Source organism: Lactuca virosa, chromosome 7 (genome assembly GCF_052849685.1).
Source record: "Lactuca virosa cultivar CGN04683 chromosome 7, Lactuca_virosa_CGN04683_v6, whole genome shotgun sequence".
Taxonomy (NCBI): domain Eukaryota; kingdom Viridiplantae; phylum Streptophyta; class Magnoliopsida; order Asterales; family Asteraceae; genus Lactuca; species Lactuca virosa.
The window spans coordinates 237326982-237345834 of record NC_136432.1 but is presented as its reverse complement, the minus strand read 5'-3'; the positions used below and the strand labels follow the sequence as shown (position 1 = coordinate 237345834).

Here is an 18853-nt window from a genome sequence, read left to right as displayed (position 1 = left end):
AAAGAGAAAGCAATGGTTTATCAAAAGGTTCAAAATATGCCAAATCAGGTATATGCTGTTACAGGGGTCACTGCAAAACAAACAGCAGAATTGAAAATATTGGTCGACAAAGACAATGCTGAAGGGTGCGACGATTATTTCTGGTCGGCCCATATTTATAACGCAGACGAAACCATCGGCTTATCGGAGCAAACCTCATGGAGGGTAAAAGGTAGATACGTTGCAGAACCTATCAACAAACCCTCAAGTTTTGACAAACCAAGCACAAGTGGATCAAAAGAGATACCTGAAGAACCAAAGAAAACACCGAATGTTCCTTCCAAGACTGTCGAAACTCAAAAGGAGAAGCCAAAATCAAGCTTCAATATTCAAAAATCTCAGAAGGAGTTAGCTGAACAGAAACGCCAAAGAAATCAAAGATACATGAAAAATCTGAATGAGCGAAAACGTTATTGGCAATATCAAAACCCCAACTACGTTCCTTCCAAGCAAGAGTCCATTGCCAAAGAAAAGGAAAAGTTAAAAGGAAAAGAAAATTTTAGTCCAAACTCTTACTATTCCAAAGCTCAGAACCGAACGTCTAGTTTCGGTTCCAACACCAGCGCTCAGAACCGAACGTCAAGTTTCGGTCACAATGCAAAGGCTAACAACCAAAAGTCAAGTTTCGGTCCGTCCTACTCCCAAAGAAAATCGAATTTAATGAAGAACACGGGAATGGTTTAACTGATGTCGAATGATTAAACTTTAACACCTCAGAAGAGCTCGATTAAGAACTTCGACTGTAGAGGTGTTTAGGGTTACCAAGTAATAATAACTATAATCACGTTAGTTTTTAAGGCATACATGCATGCACTATTTATAGCTAAACCCTATAATAATCACGGATGGACAGGCCCAATCCGGATATACAATACTAATCCCATGACGCAACATAACGTACCCAACAATCTCCCCCTTTGCGTCAATGGAGCCGAAAGCTCAGTTCAGTTGAGCTATAGAAGACTTATTGATAGTCTTGAACACCTTTGGTATGATGGCCAAAAGAGTATGACGAAACGTGATATACCACCGAAGCATGTCCGTTAAGTTCTTCTTGTCTGCCTCAGAGTTCTGCTTGCACCGATGGATGATACTAATTATGTGCTCTAAGCAGTCCGTTGAGAACAAATGTTTGTCAACAAGAGCAAAAAGAAATCTATTGGCTTCGCCTCTTGTGAACATCACCGTGAGATGTGTAGAATCAATTTGGCCTATCTTCATTTTATTCACATCTCCAGGTTTTGCTGTTGGCTTTACAGTGGGTTTCCTATTCATCACTTTAGCTATCACCTGATCCATTGCAACTACTTCATGGATATAGGAGGCCAACATCCTCTTTAGATGATCCAAAATCGGCTCATATTCTTTCGGATTGGTGAGAAGTATGTTAAACAACAAGATCCAATCATGAGGATTCAAATTTGGAAGATCTGCCAGGGATATCACCGAAACCGAGTTTGCTGAACCTCGGGTTATTTTGAAATTAACATTGATAAACTTCCCGGCAGATGAAGGTTTTAGCACCTTGACAGTAATAATCTTCTGTGCACTCCATGTCAGGTACTGAGGCTGACCGAACTTCAGAAAAAAATCGATAAGTTCGCGATCAACTTTAGGATGAGGGAAGGGAACTTGAACAGTCGAATCAAAGCAATGAAATGTAAATGCCTTTCGTGTTATAGGCATATCGAACTGTGAGTCCCTTGAATTTTCACAATCAAAAGAAGCGACAGGTTCCAGCCAGTACACGCTTGGAAACTCTATTGCCTCTTTGATGAGCGTTTCTCTTGTCCAGAGAGGAAACAAGGCCTTTTTACAGTTTATAGCATCTTGCTCTTCCTTGTTCTTTCGCTCCCTTTCTTCAGCTTCCTTCGCAACCCGAAGGGTTTCATCCAATTCTTTATCCCTTTTCTTTCGCTTCAGGGCCTCAGCAATTGTTTCGTTTTCATCACTATCATCATCCAATCCCTTTTTCTTATCCTGATTACCAGAACCCGAAGCTTCATTACCCTTCGGTTCGGTTTTGACTGTGACCTTCGATTGAGTAGCATGAGCACCTTCTCCCCCTTGTTTTGGAGGCACGAATCTCTCCGAAACACCCTTCATTTCATGTAAGAGAGCAAGGGCAGGAAGAAGCTTGGAAGTCAAATGATTCCTGATGGTCAGAGTAAGTATTGGATCATGAGCACTAAGAAGATTGGTAAGCATATTCTTGACATCCCCAACACAGCTCCGAAAAACAGCTCGCTCTGTTTTTAACAATGAAATCTCCTTTTCAGCTCGCTCTGATACCAATTGTTAGAACAAAGTTCTAGTAGGATCGATAGATTCTAAGCAGAAAAACAATTAAAGACGTAATGAAGAACACAGGAATGGTTTAACTGATGTCGAATGATTAAACTTTAACACCTCAGAAGAGCTCGATTAAGAACTTCGACTGTAGAGGTGTTTAGGGTTACAAAGCAATAATAACTATAATCACGTTAGTTTTTAAGGCATACATGCATGCACTATTTATAGCTAAACCCTATAATAATCACGGATGGACAGGCCTAATCCGGATATACAATACTAAGCCCATGACGCAACATAACATACCCAACAATACCAAAAGTTGAAATCTAAAGAAGATCATTCTAAGAAGAATAATTCTAATTTTGATGAAAGCGAAATGAGTGAGATTTCGGTTGAAGACGAAGTTGATTGTTCTTTTTTTGCGAAAAATATTGATTAACCAAAAACAAATTTAATTTTTGAAGATTCCATTGAATTTAAAATCATGTTATGAACAAAGGAATTGAAAATTTGATAGTAAAAGCAACGGTTTTTCCAAAAGTTCAGAAAACACCTAATCAAGTTTTTGTGAAAAAGCATCTTAACAAGAATGATACATCATAATTGACATCAATTGTTAATGATGATAATGCAAAGGTTGCAAATATCATTTTTGGTTTGCACCAATTGACAATGGTCATCAGACAAAAGGTTTGTCTGAAAAGACTTCCTGGAAAGTCAAAGGAAAATATGTTTTGGAACCTTTGAACAAGGTGAATGTTTCACATGATGTTGGTGAAACAAGTGGCACAAAAGATGTTCCAATTTTTATTACAAAGAAAGCGGTTGTGAAAAATGATTCAAAAGGAAAAGAAAATAATCAAAGATCAATTGAAGATATCAAAGCAAAGAAAAGGGCAATGAATGCTAGATATAAGAAAATTTTGATTGCAAGAAAATTTTTTTGGAAGAAAAAGGAAATAAGGTTAATGATATAAGTGTTGATGGTGTTTCTAAAAATCCAAATCGAAAGTTCATTCATCTCCACATCCAAAAAGCATATGAAGCCAAACTGAAACAAGAAGAAGAATAATTTTTGGAGAAAATGGCACAATAAAGAAAAGTTCATTCTAGTTGAAAAACTTGATTTATTGAGACAAATCTTTGTGACAAAAAATCTCATGTTTTCAAAAAGAAAAAGGGAGTGGATAATATTGTCATTAAGAAATCATTCCAGATCGACAAAAAAAATATTTTTTTGTCTTTAATTCAAAATCAAATTTCTCACAAGGACCCAAAATGGTTTGGGTTCCTAAATTGGTTTAATTTTGCTGGTAATACATGACGAGCAGTTTGATTCGGAATGTTATATTGATTGTGGTTGTTCTAGTCATATAACGGGAAGGAAATAAGTGTTCAAATAATTTATAAGTTTGAAAGATGGTGGAAAAGTGAAGTTGGGTAACAATGCAACTAAAGAAATCAAAGGATATAGGATAATTACGAATGGAGCTTTTACAATTCGGAAGGTAGATTATGTTAAAGGATTACAACACAATCAAATAAGTGGTTCTCAACTTGTTGTAGGTTCTGGACTAAAATTATCATTTTATGAAGATGCATCGAAAATCATTGATAAAGCTTCGGAAAAAGTGATTCTTAAATTAAAAAGGAAAGGAAAAATGTATCCCCAAAATATGAAACTGATTTAAGGAAAACCTTCAGTTTGCTTGCTTGCTAAAGCATGTTCGGAAGATAGGTGGTTATGGAACAGGATACTAGCACATCTAAACTTTAAAGATATTAACAAACATGTTATTGGTGATCATGTGCGAGGTCTTCTACTTATCAAATTTGAAAAAGAACATTTGAGCATAGCTTGCGAAATAGGAAAATAAAGCAGAAAAAGTTATTCTTCAATCATTAATACTAAAATTGTTGAGCCACTTGAATTAAATCATATTGATTTATGTGGTCATTCATCGATTGAAAGTATTGGGGTAATAAATATATCTTAGTTATTGTTGATGACTTTTCACGATTTACATGGATTTTCTTTCTTAAGTAGAAATATGAAATGACAAAAAGGATGATTGATTTTGTGAAAAGATAGAGTTGCATTTGCAAAAGCCAGTTCAAAAGATCGTTAGTGATAATGGATTGGAATTCAAAAATCAAGTATTTGAAGAGCTCTTGATAAACAAAGGAATTAATCATAACTTTTCATCTCCTTATACTCCACAACAGAATGGTGTAGTTGAAAGGCGAAACCGTTCTTTATGTGAAGCTGGGAGGACGATGTTATCCTTTGCCAATCTTCCTTTATATTTTTGGGATGAAGCAATTAGAGCTGCATGCTTTACTCAAAATCGTTCATTTATCAATAAAAGATTTTCAATTACTCCATATGAAATTCTAAATATGTCAAAACCTAATGTTAAATTCTTTCATGTTTTTGGTTCTAGGTGCTTTATTTACAACTCAGAGGAACTTCGCAACAAATTTGATGTTAAAGTGATTAAGGAATTTTTCTGGGTTACTCCTTGATGTCAAAAGCTTTCCAAGTTCTTAACAAGAAATCCAAGAAAATTGAAGAAAGCTATTATGTTACTATCAATGATAAATTTGTCAATAATTTGCCATAAAATCAAATTGTTCAGATTGAAGATATCTTTTCATCTTCAAATACTCAAACATGTCCTCTTATGACTTATTATGAAGATTTTTTAAATCTTTTTGATGAGCCAGAAATGGCAATTTCTGCCGAAGAGAAAGCTAAAGATAACAAAGAAGAAGAATTGTTGAATTTGTTGAAAATGTAATTGAAAATATTGAAATTCATGAAGAAAATCAAAATCATACTTCTGAGGGGGAACATTTAGAAAATTTTGTTGCACTTTCAAATGAAGAAGTTATTACTCCTATTTACAGTTCAAATTCTAATTCTGATTTACATAATGATGGTCTTGTGCATGGGGAGAAATTAAGTAATCATGGTCATTTCCTGGGGGAGAGTTCAAATCTGAATGCAAATATCTAAGGGGAGAATTATGCAAGATGACACTGATGTGCAATCGGAATTTGAAGAAGTCGATGCTGAAATTGATTTAGAATATGATCAGAATTATCCACCTTTGACAAAATGGACAAAAGCTCATCCGAAAACACAAGTCATTGGAGATACTTTTTCAGGAGTTTTAACTTGTGCTCAACTAAAAGAAAAACATGCTTATTTATTTTCAAGAATGGAATTTTGCATGTTCAATTCTTTTATTTCTAAAGTTGAACCTAAACTATTAAAGTTGCACTTGATCATGCAGATTGGGTCAAAGCACTGCAAGATGAACTAAATTAGTTTGAGGAAACAAAGTCTTGATATTAATTCCTACTCCGAATGATGCATCTGTTGTTGGTATCAAGTGGGTTTTTCAGAACAAGCTGGATAAAGAAGGCAACATTGTTCGAAATAAAACACATCTTATAGTTAAAGGATATTGCTAAGAAGAAGCAACTGATTACGAAGAAACGTTTGCTCCTATAGCTCAATTGGAGTCAGTTCGTATTTTTCTGGCATATGCAGCTCACAAAAATTTTGAAGTTTATCAAATGGATATGAAGTGTGCATTTCTGAATAGAGAACATGAAGAAACCGTTTATATTGAAAAACCTCCAGGTATCGAAAATGAGAAATTTCCTTATCGTTGTTATGTTCTAGATAAAGCGGTTTATGGTCTGAAGCAAGGTCCTCGTGCATGGTATGTAACTCGGACTCCATTTTTAAAACAATGGAAATTTAAACAAGGTTAGGTTGATCCTACCTTCTTTCATAAGAAATCAGGTAATCATTTGATGATTGTTCAGATTTATGTTGATGACATTATTTTCAGTTCAACAGATCCTAATATGACTCTTGAATTTTGTAAATTAATGGAAACTAAATTTGAAATGAGTTATATGGGTCCAATTAATTTTTTCCTCGGACTAAATATTAGACAGAGTTCGGAGGGCATATTCATCAATCAAGAAGCTGTTACAGAGACTTTACTTGCTAAGTTTGGCATGAATGGTGATTCAAAGGTTAAAGTTCTGATGGCATTTGGAACAAAGCTCACTGCTTATGTTGATAAACCAACAACATATTTTACATTATGCATGAAGATGATTGGTTCTTTATTGTATCTAACATCTAGTCATCTTGATATTATGTTTGCAGTGTGTTATTGTGTGAGATTTTAAGTGAATCCACGAGAACCACATCTGATGGCATTGAAGAATATTTTTCGATATCTTCGTAAGACTAGTTTTCTTAGGTTATGGTATCCATCTAACTATGGGTTCTTTTGTACAGGCATATTCTGATGCTGATCTTGGAGGTTGCGGTCTTGATCGCAAAAGTACATCTAGTGGATGTCAATTTCTAGATGGAAAAATGTTAGCTGGCAGTTAAAGAAGTGGACCTGCATTTCGTTAACCACTGTTGAAGCTAAATATATTGTTGTCCCTTCATGCACATCACAAATAATTTAGATACAAAGTCAATTACGAGACTATGGAATAAGCATGAAGAAGATTCCTCTATATTATGATTCAAAAAGTGCAATTCGTATTTTTCACAATCTAATTCAGAACTCTTAAACAAAACACATCGCCTTAAGATATCATTTCATAAAAGATCATGTTGAAGCCAGAAGCATTGAAGTTCATTTCGTTAGATCAGCAGATCAATTGGTGGACATTTTTACAAAAGCCTTACCAAAAGTTTCTTTTAATCGAATTCTTCAAAAACTCAAAATGATTGAGGATAATTCGGTTCCGAAATTACTTGCATAATTCCAAATGTTCCGATCATCGGAAGTCATCGAAAGCCACTGTTCATATCAGAACTCTCTAATTTTACTCCGAAGTGTTTTGAACTTCAAAATTCATCAGAATTTACTGTTTGTTTCTAATTTTCTTTTGTTTTAGTTTTACAGTTACTGTTTAGTTGCGAGAGGGTACAATTGTTCAAAGGTCGGTGCACCAAGTAACTATTTTTCTTTATTTTTGTCTTTTATATTAAAAAATTTCAAAAACCCAAAAAAGATTTTCTTTATTTTTGTCTTTTATTTTCAAATTTTCAAAAATCCAAAAGTATTTTCTTTGTTTTTGTATTTTATTTTCAAAAATTTTAAATATCCAAAAATATTTTTTTTTGAGTTGTTAACTCTCAACAATGATTTTTCACTTAACCCCTGATGTTATGAGTCTAAACCAACTTGGAATGAGGTTTTATGAAAACTGTTTCTACGATCAATTTCATTATTACCATGAAATTATGAGAAACGCGTTTTCAAAATTATGACTTGAAGGCAAATTCATTCATGTTTCAATGTACCAATTTCATTCCATATTTTCTTTCTACAATATCTATTTTTGATTTCCACGTAATCCCCTGATTGTCAAGTAAAACGAACTTGATATAGGCTTAGAAAATTTTGTGTTTATGATCTTTTCATTGTTAACACTACAATGGAGAGTGAGACCCACACATCAATATACAAAAGGAATTGACGGTATCATCATTTCATCTATTTCTTTCGTCCATATCTTTACCACTTTTCACATAACACCCCTGACGTTTTGAATAAAACCAATTGAGACTTACGGTGTTATAAAATTTTGTGTGATGATCGCGTACTATCACTGTAGGATAACATGATGCATCATAATCCTTTCCTATTTCAAAAATCTAATTTTCTCTAGCACATTCACACACTTCACTTGAAATCCTTGAGGTCTCGGATAAAACCAATTTGAACCAAGATTTCACAAAGTCTAGTTAATGATTCAGGTCATTCTTCCCATGACTAGATGAAACTCTTCTTACCCATGGTTACTATACTTGATTTTGAAATCAATCCTAATTTTAATTCCAATGGATTGTATTTTGGCTTATGCAAAGCTAATAGGTCGATTAGTGATTATGAAACTTCTGCAAAACAAAATGGAATGTTTCAAAAATAGAAAATCAAATCATGGCGTGAACCTTGGAGATCAATGATGACGTTTTATAAATTTCAAACGATGTCAAAGGTGGTTACAATTTATCATGAGCTGACAGTTTTCTGTTAGGTCTTTATTTATGACACGATGGGCATGGGAAATTTTGGCTGACATGGGCTGAAAAGCATTTAATTCATGAATGACGCTTTCTCTCTCCACTTATGCAAAACCGTTCAAATTCAAATGAAAACCGTTTGAGTATCCAAGCCTATATAAAGCTTTAGAGTTGTACATTATACTATTTATGCTCACAAAAGTTTTCACAGTCTTCTACAATTCTCTCAAATACTCTTCAATTATCTGCAAGATTTCTTCTTCAAATGTACTCCTCTAAAAAGATTTCTTTAATGGATTAAACAGCCTCTACTACCAAGATGAAGATTAAAGTAAATCAGAACTTGGTGGCTGATTTAGATGAAATGAAATACAACTCTACCATTCACCCCTTGATTGAATATATGAAATTCTCGCCATTGATGAAAGCGTTGTCGATGTATGAGAAGGTTCCCCTATCCCTATTATCTCAGGCGCATTCTACTACTTTTTACAACAGTTCCCAAGAGGTGATGAATTTTGAAGTTCATTGGCATAAAACTTCGATTTTAAAGGAAAACTTCTACAAAATGCTAGGGCTTTTTACCTCTTCTGACGTGATTTATCCAGATTTTGTAGAAATTTCTCGCCTCATTGGTATGTTTCATCAAATGGGGCATAACTCTGATATCTCACTTTTATCTAAGCTCAAGAAATCTGCCCTACTTCCTGTATGGAATGCATTATTCACAATTTTATTCAATTGTCTATTAGAAAGGGTTATTGGTTCTGATAGTGCAAGCAGGACTTTGTATACCTTGATTTATGGCTTGTTTTCTGGTGAAAATGTGGGTTATTGCATAGTATTTTTGAGTTCCAACACCAAAGATTTAGAAATTTCATGTGCTAGATATTTTGTGGTTCGTCGAGCCCTAAACCACTACCAAGTTCCAGAAATTAAAGATGTTGTGGTGGCTGAAATTCTGAATATGCAAACAGATACATTTGTCACTTCAGATCCGAAGAACTTCTCACACCCCTCCACCACCTCCTTCGATATCAACATCAGTTCCGATCGAATCTACGAATCCGATAAGGAGGAGAATAGAAACTCAAACATCCCTGAGAACACATGTAATGTGGAATCAAATGTTAATATTGGTTTGAATACTTTAAAACTGCCTTCTACTTCCGTTCCACCTTTGTCTCCAAGTTCTGATGCAGACTTCCTTGTTGGTGATGAACCTGAGTCATTAGAAGATTTTTCTGTTCGTAATTTCGATTTTCAAACTGAAAGTGAAGATGAAACTGGTTTATCCTCCCCTATTTCTTGTGGTGAGTTTCGGGAGCTAAACAAGAAGATTGATGAGATTCTTCTTCACACAAACTCTTTTTCTACATCTAATTGGCAGAATTTGGTTACTACTCATCAAGCCACAATTGAGATATTGACTCAATCCTCTACTACTATTTTTGAAGTCAAAAGAAACTTGTTGTTGAATTAGCTAAGAAGATTGTTGAAGTTGAAACTAAAATTGATAAAGTCGTTTCTGATGTTCAGGAAATGATTTCTAATGTGAAAATTTTCATGGTAGACTTTCGAACTTCTCCTGATAAGAATGTTATGTAAGTTAACAAGTTCATTGAAGGTTTTTGTTTATCTATTCAAGTTGATAAATAATCTCTCTTTAGCCATCTCTTTGGTATTCAACGTGATAATGCTGATCATCACACTTCCATTGCAAATTTTATCTTGATGTTGCAAAATGATCTTGCTCACGAAAATGGAATCATGGATGCCCTGGCAGAATCTACTCAAAAGGTGAAGGTTCTTAAGGAACAACTAAATCATGCCATGATTCAGCTCAACAAGACGAGTGAAGAAATGTTTTTGGTTAAAGGGAAGAATTTTTAAATAAATCAAACGCTTGTTACGATTGTTGAGAGCAAGGATGCTCCTTACACTGAAGCCGATTATTATGCCAAAATGAAGCCGGTTATTATGAAGTTAAATGAAATCTTGGATGTTATGCGTAGCTTTTCTACTACATAACAAGGTGAAGATAAGGAAGTAAATGAAAAAGAAGCTCCTATTAACAATGAAGAAATTCCAGAAGTCAACTTGCGAAATGCATATGAAACTGGAAAGATAGACAAAATAGAAGTTGCAAAAGTTGTTCTTGAGAAACAAACTTTTAAAGATAAATTAAAGAACCTCAAAGAAGTCAAAATTGGTTAGAAGGTTAATGTATCTTTCGGATCAGGAAAACAGAAAATGAACATCATTTCGGAACATGGAGATGTTTTGAATCCAAAGATGTCGGAAAAGGAGGGATATATATATATATATATATATATATATATATATATATATATATATAGAGAGAGAGAAAGAGAGAAACGGGATAAAGAACTTGATGCTTTGAATTCCTCAAAAGCAAAGATTGAAGCTGAAGAAGCAGAAGAGAAAAATGTTGAGGAAACACTTGTTGCGAAGAAGGCTATGTTCCTTGAATGGTCAGTAGATCGGATTCATAATGAAGCTATTGATAATCTAAAACTATTTTGGTTAAAGCCTCTGACATCCTTTGATGTTAAGAACGAAATGGACTGTCAGTTTTGATTTTCCAATGACTACTAAGCCATTTATATTTGAATATTTTGATTCAATTCTAAAAGGTCCTTGGTCGAACAAAGGGATAAAAAAATTTATTTGCCTTTCATGGGAAAAATTCAAAGCCTCAATTTGAAACATGGAGTTTAATGAGTATCACTGATTTGAAAGTTGGAAAACTAGAAGGTGTTGATGGATTCGCAAATGTTCATTTAAAAGCAGTTAGAGGGCATAATCAAGTACACGACCTTACTTTGGCTGACATTCCATTCATGAATCTGTATAATTAGATCTTCTTATTCAATATTGTGGTTAAGGATGCTGTGAAATATGATCATGTTGTTCAATTTTCGAGAAGTATGTTAAGAGCTTATATTCTCGAAACCGCGAAATTAGATGTAGATACTGCAGTTGTTCTTAGTTGAAAGCTAATTCTAAAGCCATTTCTAGCTCCAAATAATGTTGAAATTGTTGTAAAGGCAGAAGCAAACAAGACTATTTCTGAAGGAGATGTTAAGTGCATTTTGGATGCGATCAATTGGTGGACTTACTGAATACTATTCTAAAGGCTATTACTGAATACTATTCTGAAGGCTTTTGAAGTTATGAAGAAGACTGAAGAAAAGACCACAACTGCAACTTGACACAAAGGTGGATATTGTTAGGATTTGGAACTAGTTGTGTGTCTTTTCTTATGTTCCAAATTGGGTGGTTGTATTTTCGATTTCAAAATTGTATTTAATCTTAGATTTGTAGTTCTCAACTATCGACTAAGGATTCCTTTCTATTGCTCCTTTGATGCCTATATATATGAATATTAGTTAGAAGTTTGGATAGAGTTTTTGGAGATAGACTACTTATGCACATTCATTTGTAACAAATTGTTCTCTCTATCCTCTAATGCAAACAGATCTTATTTACATCTTTGTCTTCATCATATTTGGTTGAATCTTCATATGACATTTACATTTTAGAATCTATCGTTCCTATTATTTTCATAAAAAATGACCTAAAGGACCAAGATAACTTGCATGGCTATAAGGGAAGGCAAAATTGATGGGTTTTGAGCACTACAACATTCCTATGGTGTACATGCAACCCTAATGCTTCGGATCTATGTTTTTCTCAAGTTATACATGCAAATCAAATTATCCAAAGCATGAACCCTAACTAGCATACAATTTTCAGAATTTGTAACATAAAACAAAGTTAGAAGAATACCTTTTCCTTGTAGCTTGTAGATCTTGACTTTCAAGAGCTTAGTGCCTCAATTGTTGCACCTCTAGTGAGTCACAAACACCAAGTAGCAAGTTGGAAGAATATGAGAAAGGTTAGGAGGCTCAAAATCAGCTAGGGTATTCTCTTAGAAGCAAGTGGCCAATTTCAAGGTGTCATGGGGTCTTTATATAGTTGTGCAATTAGGGTATTTGACTGAAACCCTAATTCTCTGCGTAGACCTTAAGCAATCCAGTAGATCCTTCCAGAAGGCCTCTTATGGACGAAATCTATGTGGGATGTACATAGGATTTCATCCATCCCTTCTTAGGGATCCACAAGCCCAACTTTGCAACTATCATATAATTGCAATATTAGTCCCTTTAATTCAATTAGTCCCTTTTGATCACCAAATTAATTTGTGATCAATACTAATTAAATAATACAATTTCTCAATTAATATATCATTCTTATAATATATTAATAAATCAAAATTAACCTATTTCTCCATTATTCATCTAGTCAAGTTGCTATGGTGAAGGCAACCCAAAAGGACCATGCTGCTATCGGGTCAAGTACATAGCAATTATAGTTATGGGCTTAGACCCCTAATCCAACAGTCTCCTACTTGGATAAGTCTAATAACTATAACTACAAGTATGACGTCAAAATCCAACTAGCAATCGTAGGTCTCAAAAGCCGCTGTCGAACTTTGACCTAGTCAGTAACGCGTCCTTTAGATAAGGGATCATGTAGTCCTCCGTTCTCAAGATATCGTGTAGACAAATACATGGAATAAAGTCATACTTATTGTCCAACAGTTTGTTTCCCGATTTCTGATTTGTTTGACATAGAACTTAACTAAACATATCAATTCAGTCCTGACCGGGCCCGACACATAAGTCAACACAAAATCATCGAGGGGCACAGGATATCGCTTTTAATCCTCTTAGGATAAAAGTAATAGATAAAATTTGACTTATAAGCTTGTACTATTTACTTATTAAATTGTACACAACAATACGTTTTATAACATCAAGTTACTGATGCGTTTACTCACTATCAATGCACAACCAACTTGTAAACAACAACTCATATATCTCGGTTTAAAGACTATACAACATTATCGTCTCACAATCACTCGTGATAAATTCCATGAAGTAATTCATATAAGCGTGGGTTTAATCCAATACTCAAATCTTATTTCAAGAGTACTCATGAACGTTGCAGCAAACTTTTGCTATGTCTAAACGCTTAGATAATATACAAACCAATTCATGACAGTCTAACCTCATAGCCTACTTCTAAAGTATGATCAACTGTGGATAATTCGAATAATCCTATTATTCTGCAAGTCAAAACATGCAAAAGTGAAACAATAGTAAACAATTGACACGGGATAGTAATTTTACTCATAAACAAAACTCATTTATTTAATGATCAAATTTCAATTACATTTTATCTATCACCAGTTTCTAAACAACTATCTAACCACTAAAACTAATATCATCCTTCGGACCAATGCTCCTCGCATGATGTAAGTGCTTAATCCTACTCAGACCCTTTGTGAGGGGATCTGCTGGGTTCTCTTCTGATGATACCCTCTTGACCACGAGGAGTCCCTCTTTTACCCGATGTCTGATGAAGTGGTATTTTCTGTCGATGTGACTGGATCTCCCATGATCCCTCAGTTCCTTGGTCAAGGCAACTGCTCCTTTGTTATCGCAGAAAATCTCCATAGGCTCCTTTATGGCTGGTAAAACTCCAAGGTCTCCGATGAAGTTCTTCATCCATATCGCCTCCTTCGATGCTTCGCTTGCTGCTATGTACTCTGATTCGCATGTTGAATCAGCTGTAGTCTCCTGCCTGGAACTTTTTTAAGTCACTGCTCCTCCATTCAGGGTAAATACCCAGCCCGAATGAGAGTGGAAGTTATCTCTGTCGGTCTGAAAACTAGCATCACTATACCCTGTCACTCTCAAGTCTTCACTTCCACCAAGTACAAGGACCCAACCCTTCGTCCTTCGTAGATACTTAAGAATGTTCTTTACTGCTATCCAGTGAGCTCTACCAGGGTTCCCTTGATATCGGCTAACCATGCTCAAAGCAAAAGCCACATCAGGGCGAGTACACGTCATAGCATACATGATCGAGCCAAAGGCGGAATCATATGGTACTCGACTCATTTCCACTATCTCATCGTCGGTACTCGGGCTTTGAGTCTTACTCAATTTGGTATTGCTCTGGATTGGTAACTCCCCATTCTTGGAATTCTCCATGCTAAAATGTTTCAACGCTTTATCAAAGTAAGTACTTTGACTAAGTCCTATTAGTCTCTTACTCCTATTTCTCAATATCCTTATCCCTAGAATATAAGAAGCCTCTCCGAGGTCCTTTATAGCAAAACACTTCCCAAGCCAGGACTTAACCTCCTGCAAGTTTGGAACGTCGTTTCCTATGAGTAGTATGTCATCCACATACAATACCAAGAAGCTAACTATACTCCCACTAGCTTTTACATATACGTAGGACTCATCATCGCTTCTTGAAAAACCAAACTCGTTGACTTTCTCATCGAAACAAAGATTCCATCTGTGAGATGCTTGTTTCAATCCATAGATGGATTTCTCAAGCTTGCACACTCTATTCGAGTACTTTGCATCCAAAAAACCCTCTGGATGATTCATGTAAACATCCTCAGCCAGCTTTCCATTAAGGAAAGCAGTTTTGACGTCTATCTGCCATATTTCATAATCATGAAACGCAGCTATGGCTAGCATAAACCTTATAGACTTGATCTTGGCCACTAGTGAGAAGGTCTCGTCATAGTCAACTCCCGGAGTTTGAGTGAAACCCTTCGCAACCAGTTGTACCTTGAATGTGTGCACATTCCCATCCATGTCGGTCTTCTTCTTGAAGATCCACTTACACCCAACCGTCTTACGACCTGGTACATTGTCAACCAAGTTCCAAACATGATTGTCATACATGGACTGAATCTCGCTGTCCATCGCCTCTTTCCATTTAGCAGACTCCACGCCTGTCATGGCTTTCTTGTAGTTATTAGGTTCATCCATATTTATTAGTGTACTATCACTAATAAACTTATCACCCTCAGCAGTTATATGGAAGCCATATAACACGGGTGGAACAATAACTCTACCGGAACGTCTAAGAGGTAAGGACTCGTCAATCAGTTCAACAGGAGTTTCCTCATCGGGTTGAGCGCTAGTGTTTGGGGTTCCTTCATCACTTGATTCTTGAAGCTTTTCAAGGTCAATTTGCCTCCCACTGTCCTTTTGGCATATGAGTCTCTCTCTCTCTCTCTCTCTCTCTCTCTCTCTCTCTCTCTCTGAAAACCCCTCTCCTTGCAACGAAGACAACATTGTCACTCGGTCTGTAGAAGAGATATCCAAAGGACCTCTGTGGATAGCCGATGAAAATACACCGCTCACTGCGAGGTTCAATCTTGTCGTGAGTTTCTTGTCTTACAAAATCCTCGCAACCCCAAATCTTGATATGTGTCAATGAGGGAACCTTCCCTGTCCACATCTCGTGAGGTGTTTTGGCAACCTTCTTAGTCAGGACTAATATAAGGATATGGGCGGCAGTCTCTAAGGCATACCCCAAAAATGTGATAGGTAACGAATCTCGACTCATCATGGAACGAACTATGTTCAACAAGGTTCGATTGCGCCTCTCAGCCATAACATTCAGTTGCAGTGTCCTAGGAGGCGTCAATTGTAAAACAATTCCACATTCCTTAAGATAGTCGTGGAACTCGATACTAAGATACTCACCACCTCGATCAGATCAAAGCATCTTTATCTTCCTACCCAATTGATTCTCCACTTCTTTCTTAAACTCTTTGAACTTTTCAAAAGTTTCTGACTTATGCTAGATTAAGTAGATATACCCATATCTACTATAATCATCGGTAAAAGTCACGTAGAAGCAATTTGCATCCCTTGTGGTGGATCTAAAGGGCCCACACACATCGGTGTGTATGAGATCCAATAATCCCTCACCTCTTTCAAAATTAAGTACTAGTGAAAGGTGACTTAGTCGTCTTTCCAAGCAAACAAGATTCGCACGTGTCATTCGACTTTAGGTTAAATGACTCCAGCACTTTTGGAGTTGGGCTATGCACTTCTTGTTGACATGTCCAAGACAACAATACCACAAGCATGCCTTGTCCAAACCATTGGACGAATCAATATACAACACATTAGTTCCTAAGTTGTCTACAACCATCACAGTTTCATACATACCATTACAAGGCAATGCTTCAAAATAGAAAGTACCATTATAGAAAGCATTAATAGAACCAATTTCATTATTGAATGAAAATCTAAAACCTTGTCTATACAAACCATTAAATGAAATAATATTCCTCATCATCTCTGATGAGTAGCAACAATTATTCAAATCTAAACCTAACCCATTAATAAGCACTAAAGAATAAACTCCAATCTTGGGGACAGGCGACGCTTTCCTATTCCCCATGATCAAGTTCATCTTCCCATACTCCACATCCCTACTTCTTCTTAGATCCTACAAATCAGAACAAATGTGAAAACCACAACCTGTGTCAAGGACCCAAGAACTAGCATGTGACGATTTATTAGATTGAATAGTGTAAATACATGCGAAGGTGGGCTTTATCTTCCCATCTGTCACACCCCTGAACCAGGACGGCGAAAATGTCCGGGGGCGGATGACAACATTGTATAGTATCATAACAGTTCAATATAATTGAAACGTAGCAACCCAAGCAGCATACATTGAGAATACAAACTTACATTGTTTACATACTATAATTGTTCATAAGTTACACAAAAGAGACAGAAAAGTAAAAGTTCCAAAATGCAAGAATCCAGTTCTCAAGACTTAGGTACCTGCTTACTGGTTCCCTGAGAATACAAGTGATTTTGAAAAACGTCAACATTGAATGTTGGTGAGTTCATAAGCATATTTTTATGAAAATATTTGTAACTGCTTTGTTTAAAAATGGTTTGTACATTTCCAGAAAATCCGATATTTTCTGAAAAAGTGAGTTGTAAGTCTTACACCAATGATTAAAAATTGTATGTATGCATGACCTTTGTTCTTTTTCTTGTAATTGTAAAATGTATGTTCCCAGAAAATTCAATATTTTCTGATGTATGAAAAATTGTAGTCTTAAAAACCCCAAGACCAGGAATGTAACCAATAGAGTACTGAAAAGTAGTATGCAGTTTTATATTTTAATAAAACCGGTGAAGTGTAAGCTTCCCGTAAACCAAGATAGTATTGTTAATCCCCATGTGAGTTATTATAACCATGCTTAATGTGACTGTTATGCCTATACGAGGTTCTTCAGGCGTCGGAATCGAGAAGATATTTGTCACCCTAGACTGGCACGTCTAGCTGTAGCGAACAACTCAGGTGTGGGGTTGTTAATCCCCGTATAGATCTATACACAACTATCTCGCTCTCCCTCGAGGAGACTCTGGTTATAATGTAGGACTTAAAGTGTATGCTAGGTAGGTACGGTGAAGCGAATGTGTCTCACTAGAGCATTAACAGATTTATGTGAACTACGACTCCTTTTTCTTGTAAAATAATTATATCTTTGAATAATTATATGGTTTTTCTTAAATGATAGTATAGTATTTGAGACCCATAAACTATACCAATTATAGTCTATTATGAATGTTTTGTCAAATCCATTTATATAATCAAATATATAAGCACATGTAATTTATCATGTCTAGATGTTTTTAAAAGATTATAACATATAAACTTACATCTAAACACATGTATAAAACATTTAATATGATAAAGACAAATGTCTAGTTTTTGACTTTTCTGTCCATATTTTTAGAAAAATTATGGAAAAATCATCGTAAGTCGAAATTTAGATTCGTAAACTCTCGGAGCTTAGAAAATTAGACTACTTTGTCCATAATATTTTTCCCTGACCTTAAGTAATTCCTAACTAGAGTGAAAACGTTCATTTTTATGGGCTGGTCTGAAAATCTTCTGAAATGATAGACAGTTTTGTAAAAATTACCATAAATTGTAGAAACATCGTATGAAACTGTGCAAGTAGTCCTTAAAAAGGTATAAACCTGAAATCTTTACATATTGAACAGTTTTGAAATATATGAAGTTTAAGTAGGGCAAAACAGTCATTAAACAGACCACAACGTTTCTGTAGAAAGTTGATTTTTAAGCTTAGATATGTTTTAGTGACATATCTTGTATTTTTAGTTTTCAAAGCCTTTAGATCATCCAAATAAGATTTTTTTACTTGTATTCCCCCCCTAAAAACTTAGAAAAACTCGAAAATGAAGGGGTATGAACTCACCTTGATGATTTTCGTGGGTTGTAGGAAGGATGACGGAGAAAATTTTAAGCCTAAGATGGTCGTGATGAACTTGAAGAGCTTCTTAAGAAGGTTGGTGTTCTAGGGGTGTAACACACTAAAAATGTGTGTAAACATGGTGATCTTAACATAAAAATGCTTACAAACATTAGGTTAGTTCGAAATACATACCAAGTGGCTAAGAATCACTTGATGAGGAACCGATTCTTGAAGTTCTTTGTCCGATTTTTGGAGAGAACAAGTGGGAGAAGAGTAGAAGAACTTTT

At 35.4% G+C, this 18853-nt stretch overlaps 1 protein-coding gene across 1 annotated transcript; it reads left to right on the top strand.

Annotated features, from left to right (window-relative positions):
• The first annotated feature begins 5919 nt into the window (after positions 1-5919).
• Positions 5920-6760, top strand: LOC145127654 (uncharacterized). The gene is made up of 4 exons (XM_079062807.1): positions 5920-6068; positions 6121-6151; positions 6310-6525; positions 6662-6760. Exons 1-4 carry the CDS (start codon positions 5920-5922, stop codon positions 6758-6760), a joined length of 495 nt encoding a protein of 164 aa, XP_078918933.1.
• The last annotated feature ends 12093 nt before the right edge of the window (positions 6761-18853 follow it).

Bases quoted from the DNA above. Each gene is read 5' to 3' on its own strand.
- LOC145127654 (XM_079062807.1), top strand. From the start codon at position 5,920: ATGGATATGAAGTGTGCATTTCTGAATAGAGAACATGAAGAAACCGTT. The intron at 6,069-6,120 runs GTATGTAACTCG...AAACAAGGTTAG, and splicing joins AAGCAAGGTCCTCGTGCATG to GTTGATCCTACCTTCTTTCA. The intron at 6,152-6,309 runs GTAATCATTTGA...AATATTAGACAG, and splicing joins CTTCTTTCATAAGAAATCAG to AGTTCGGAGGGCATATTCAT.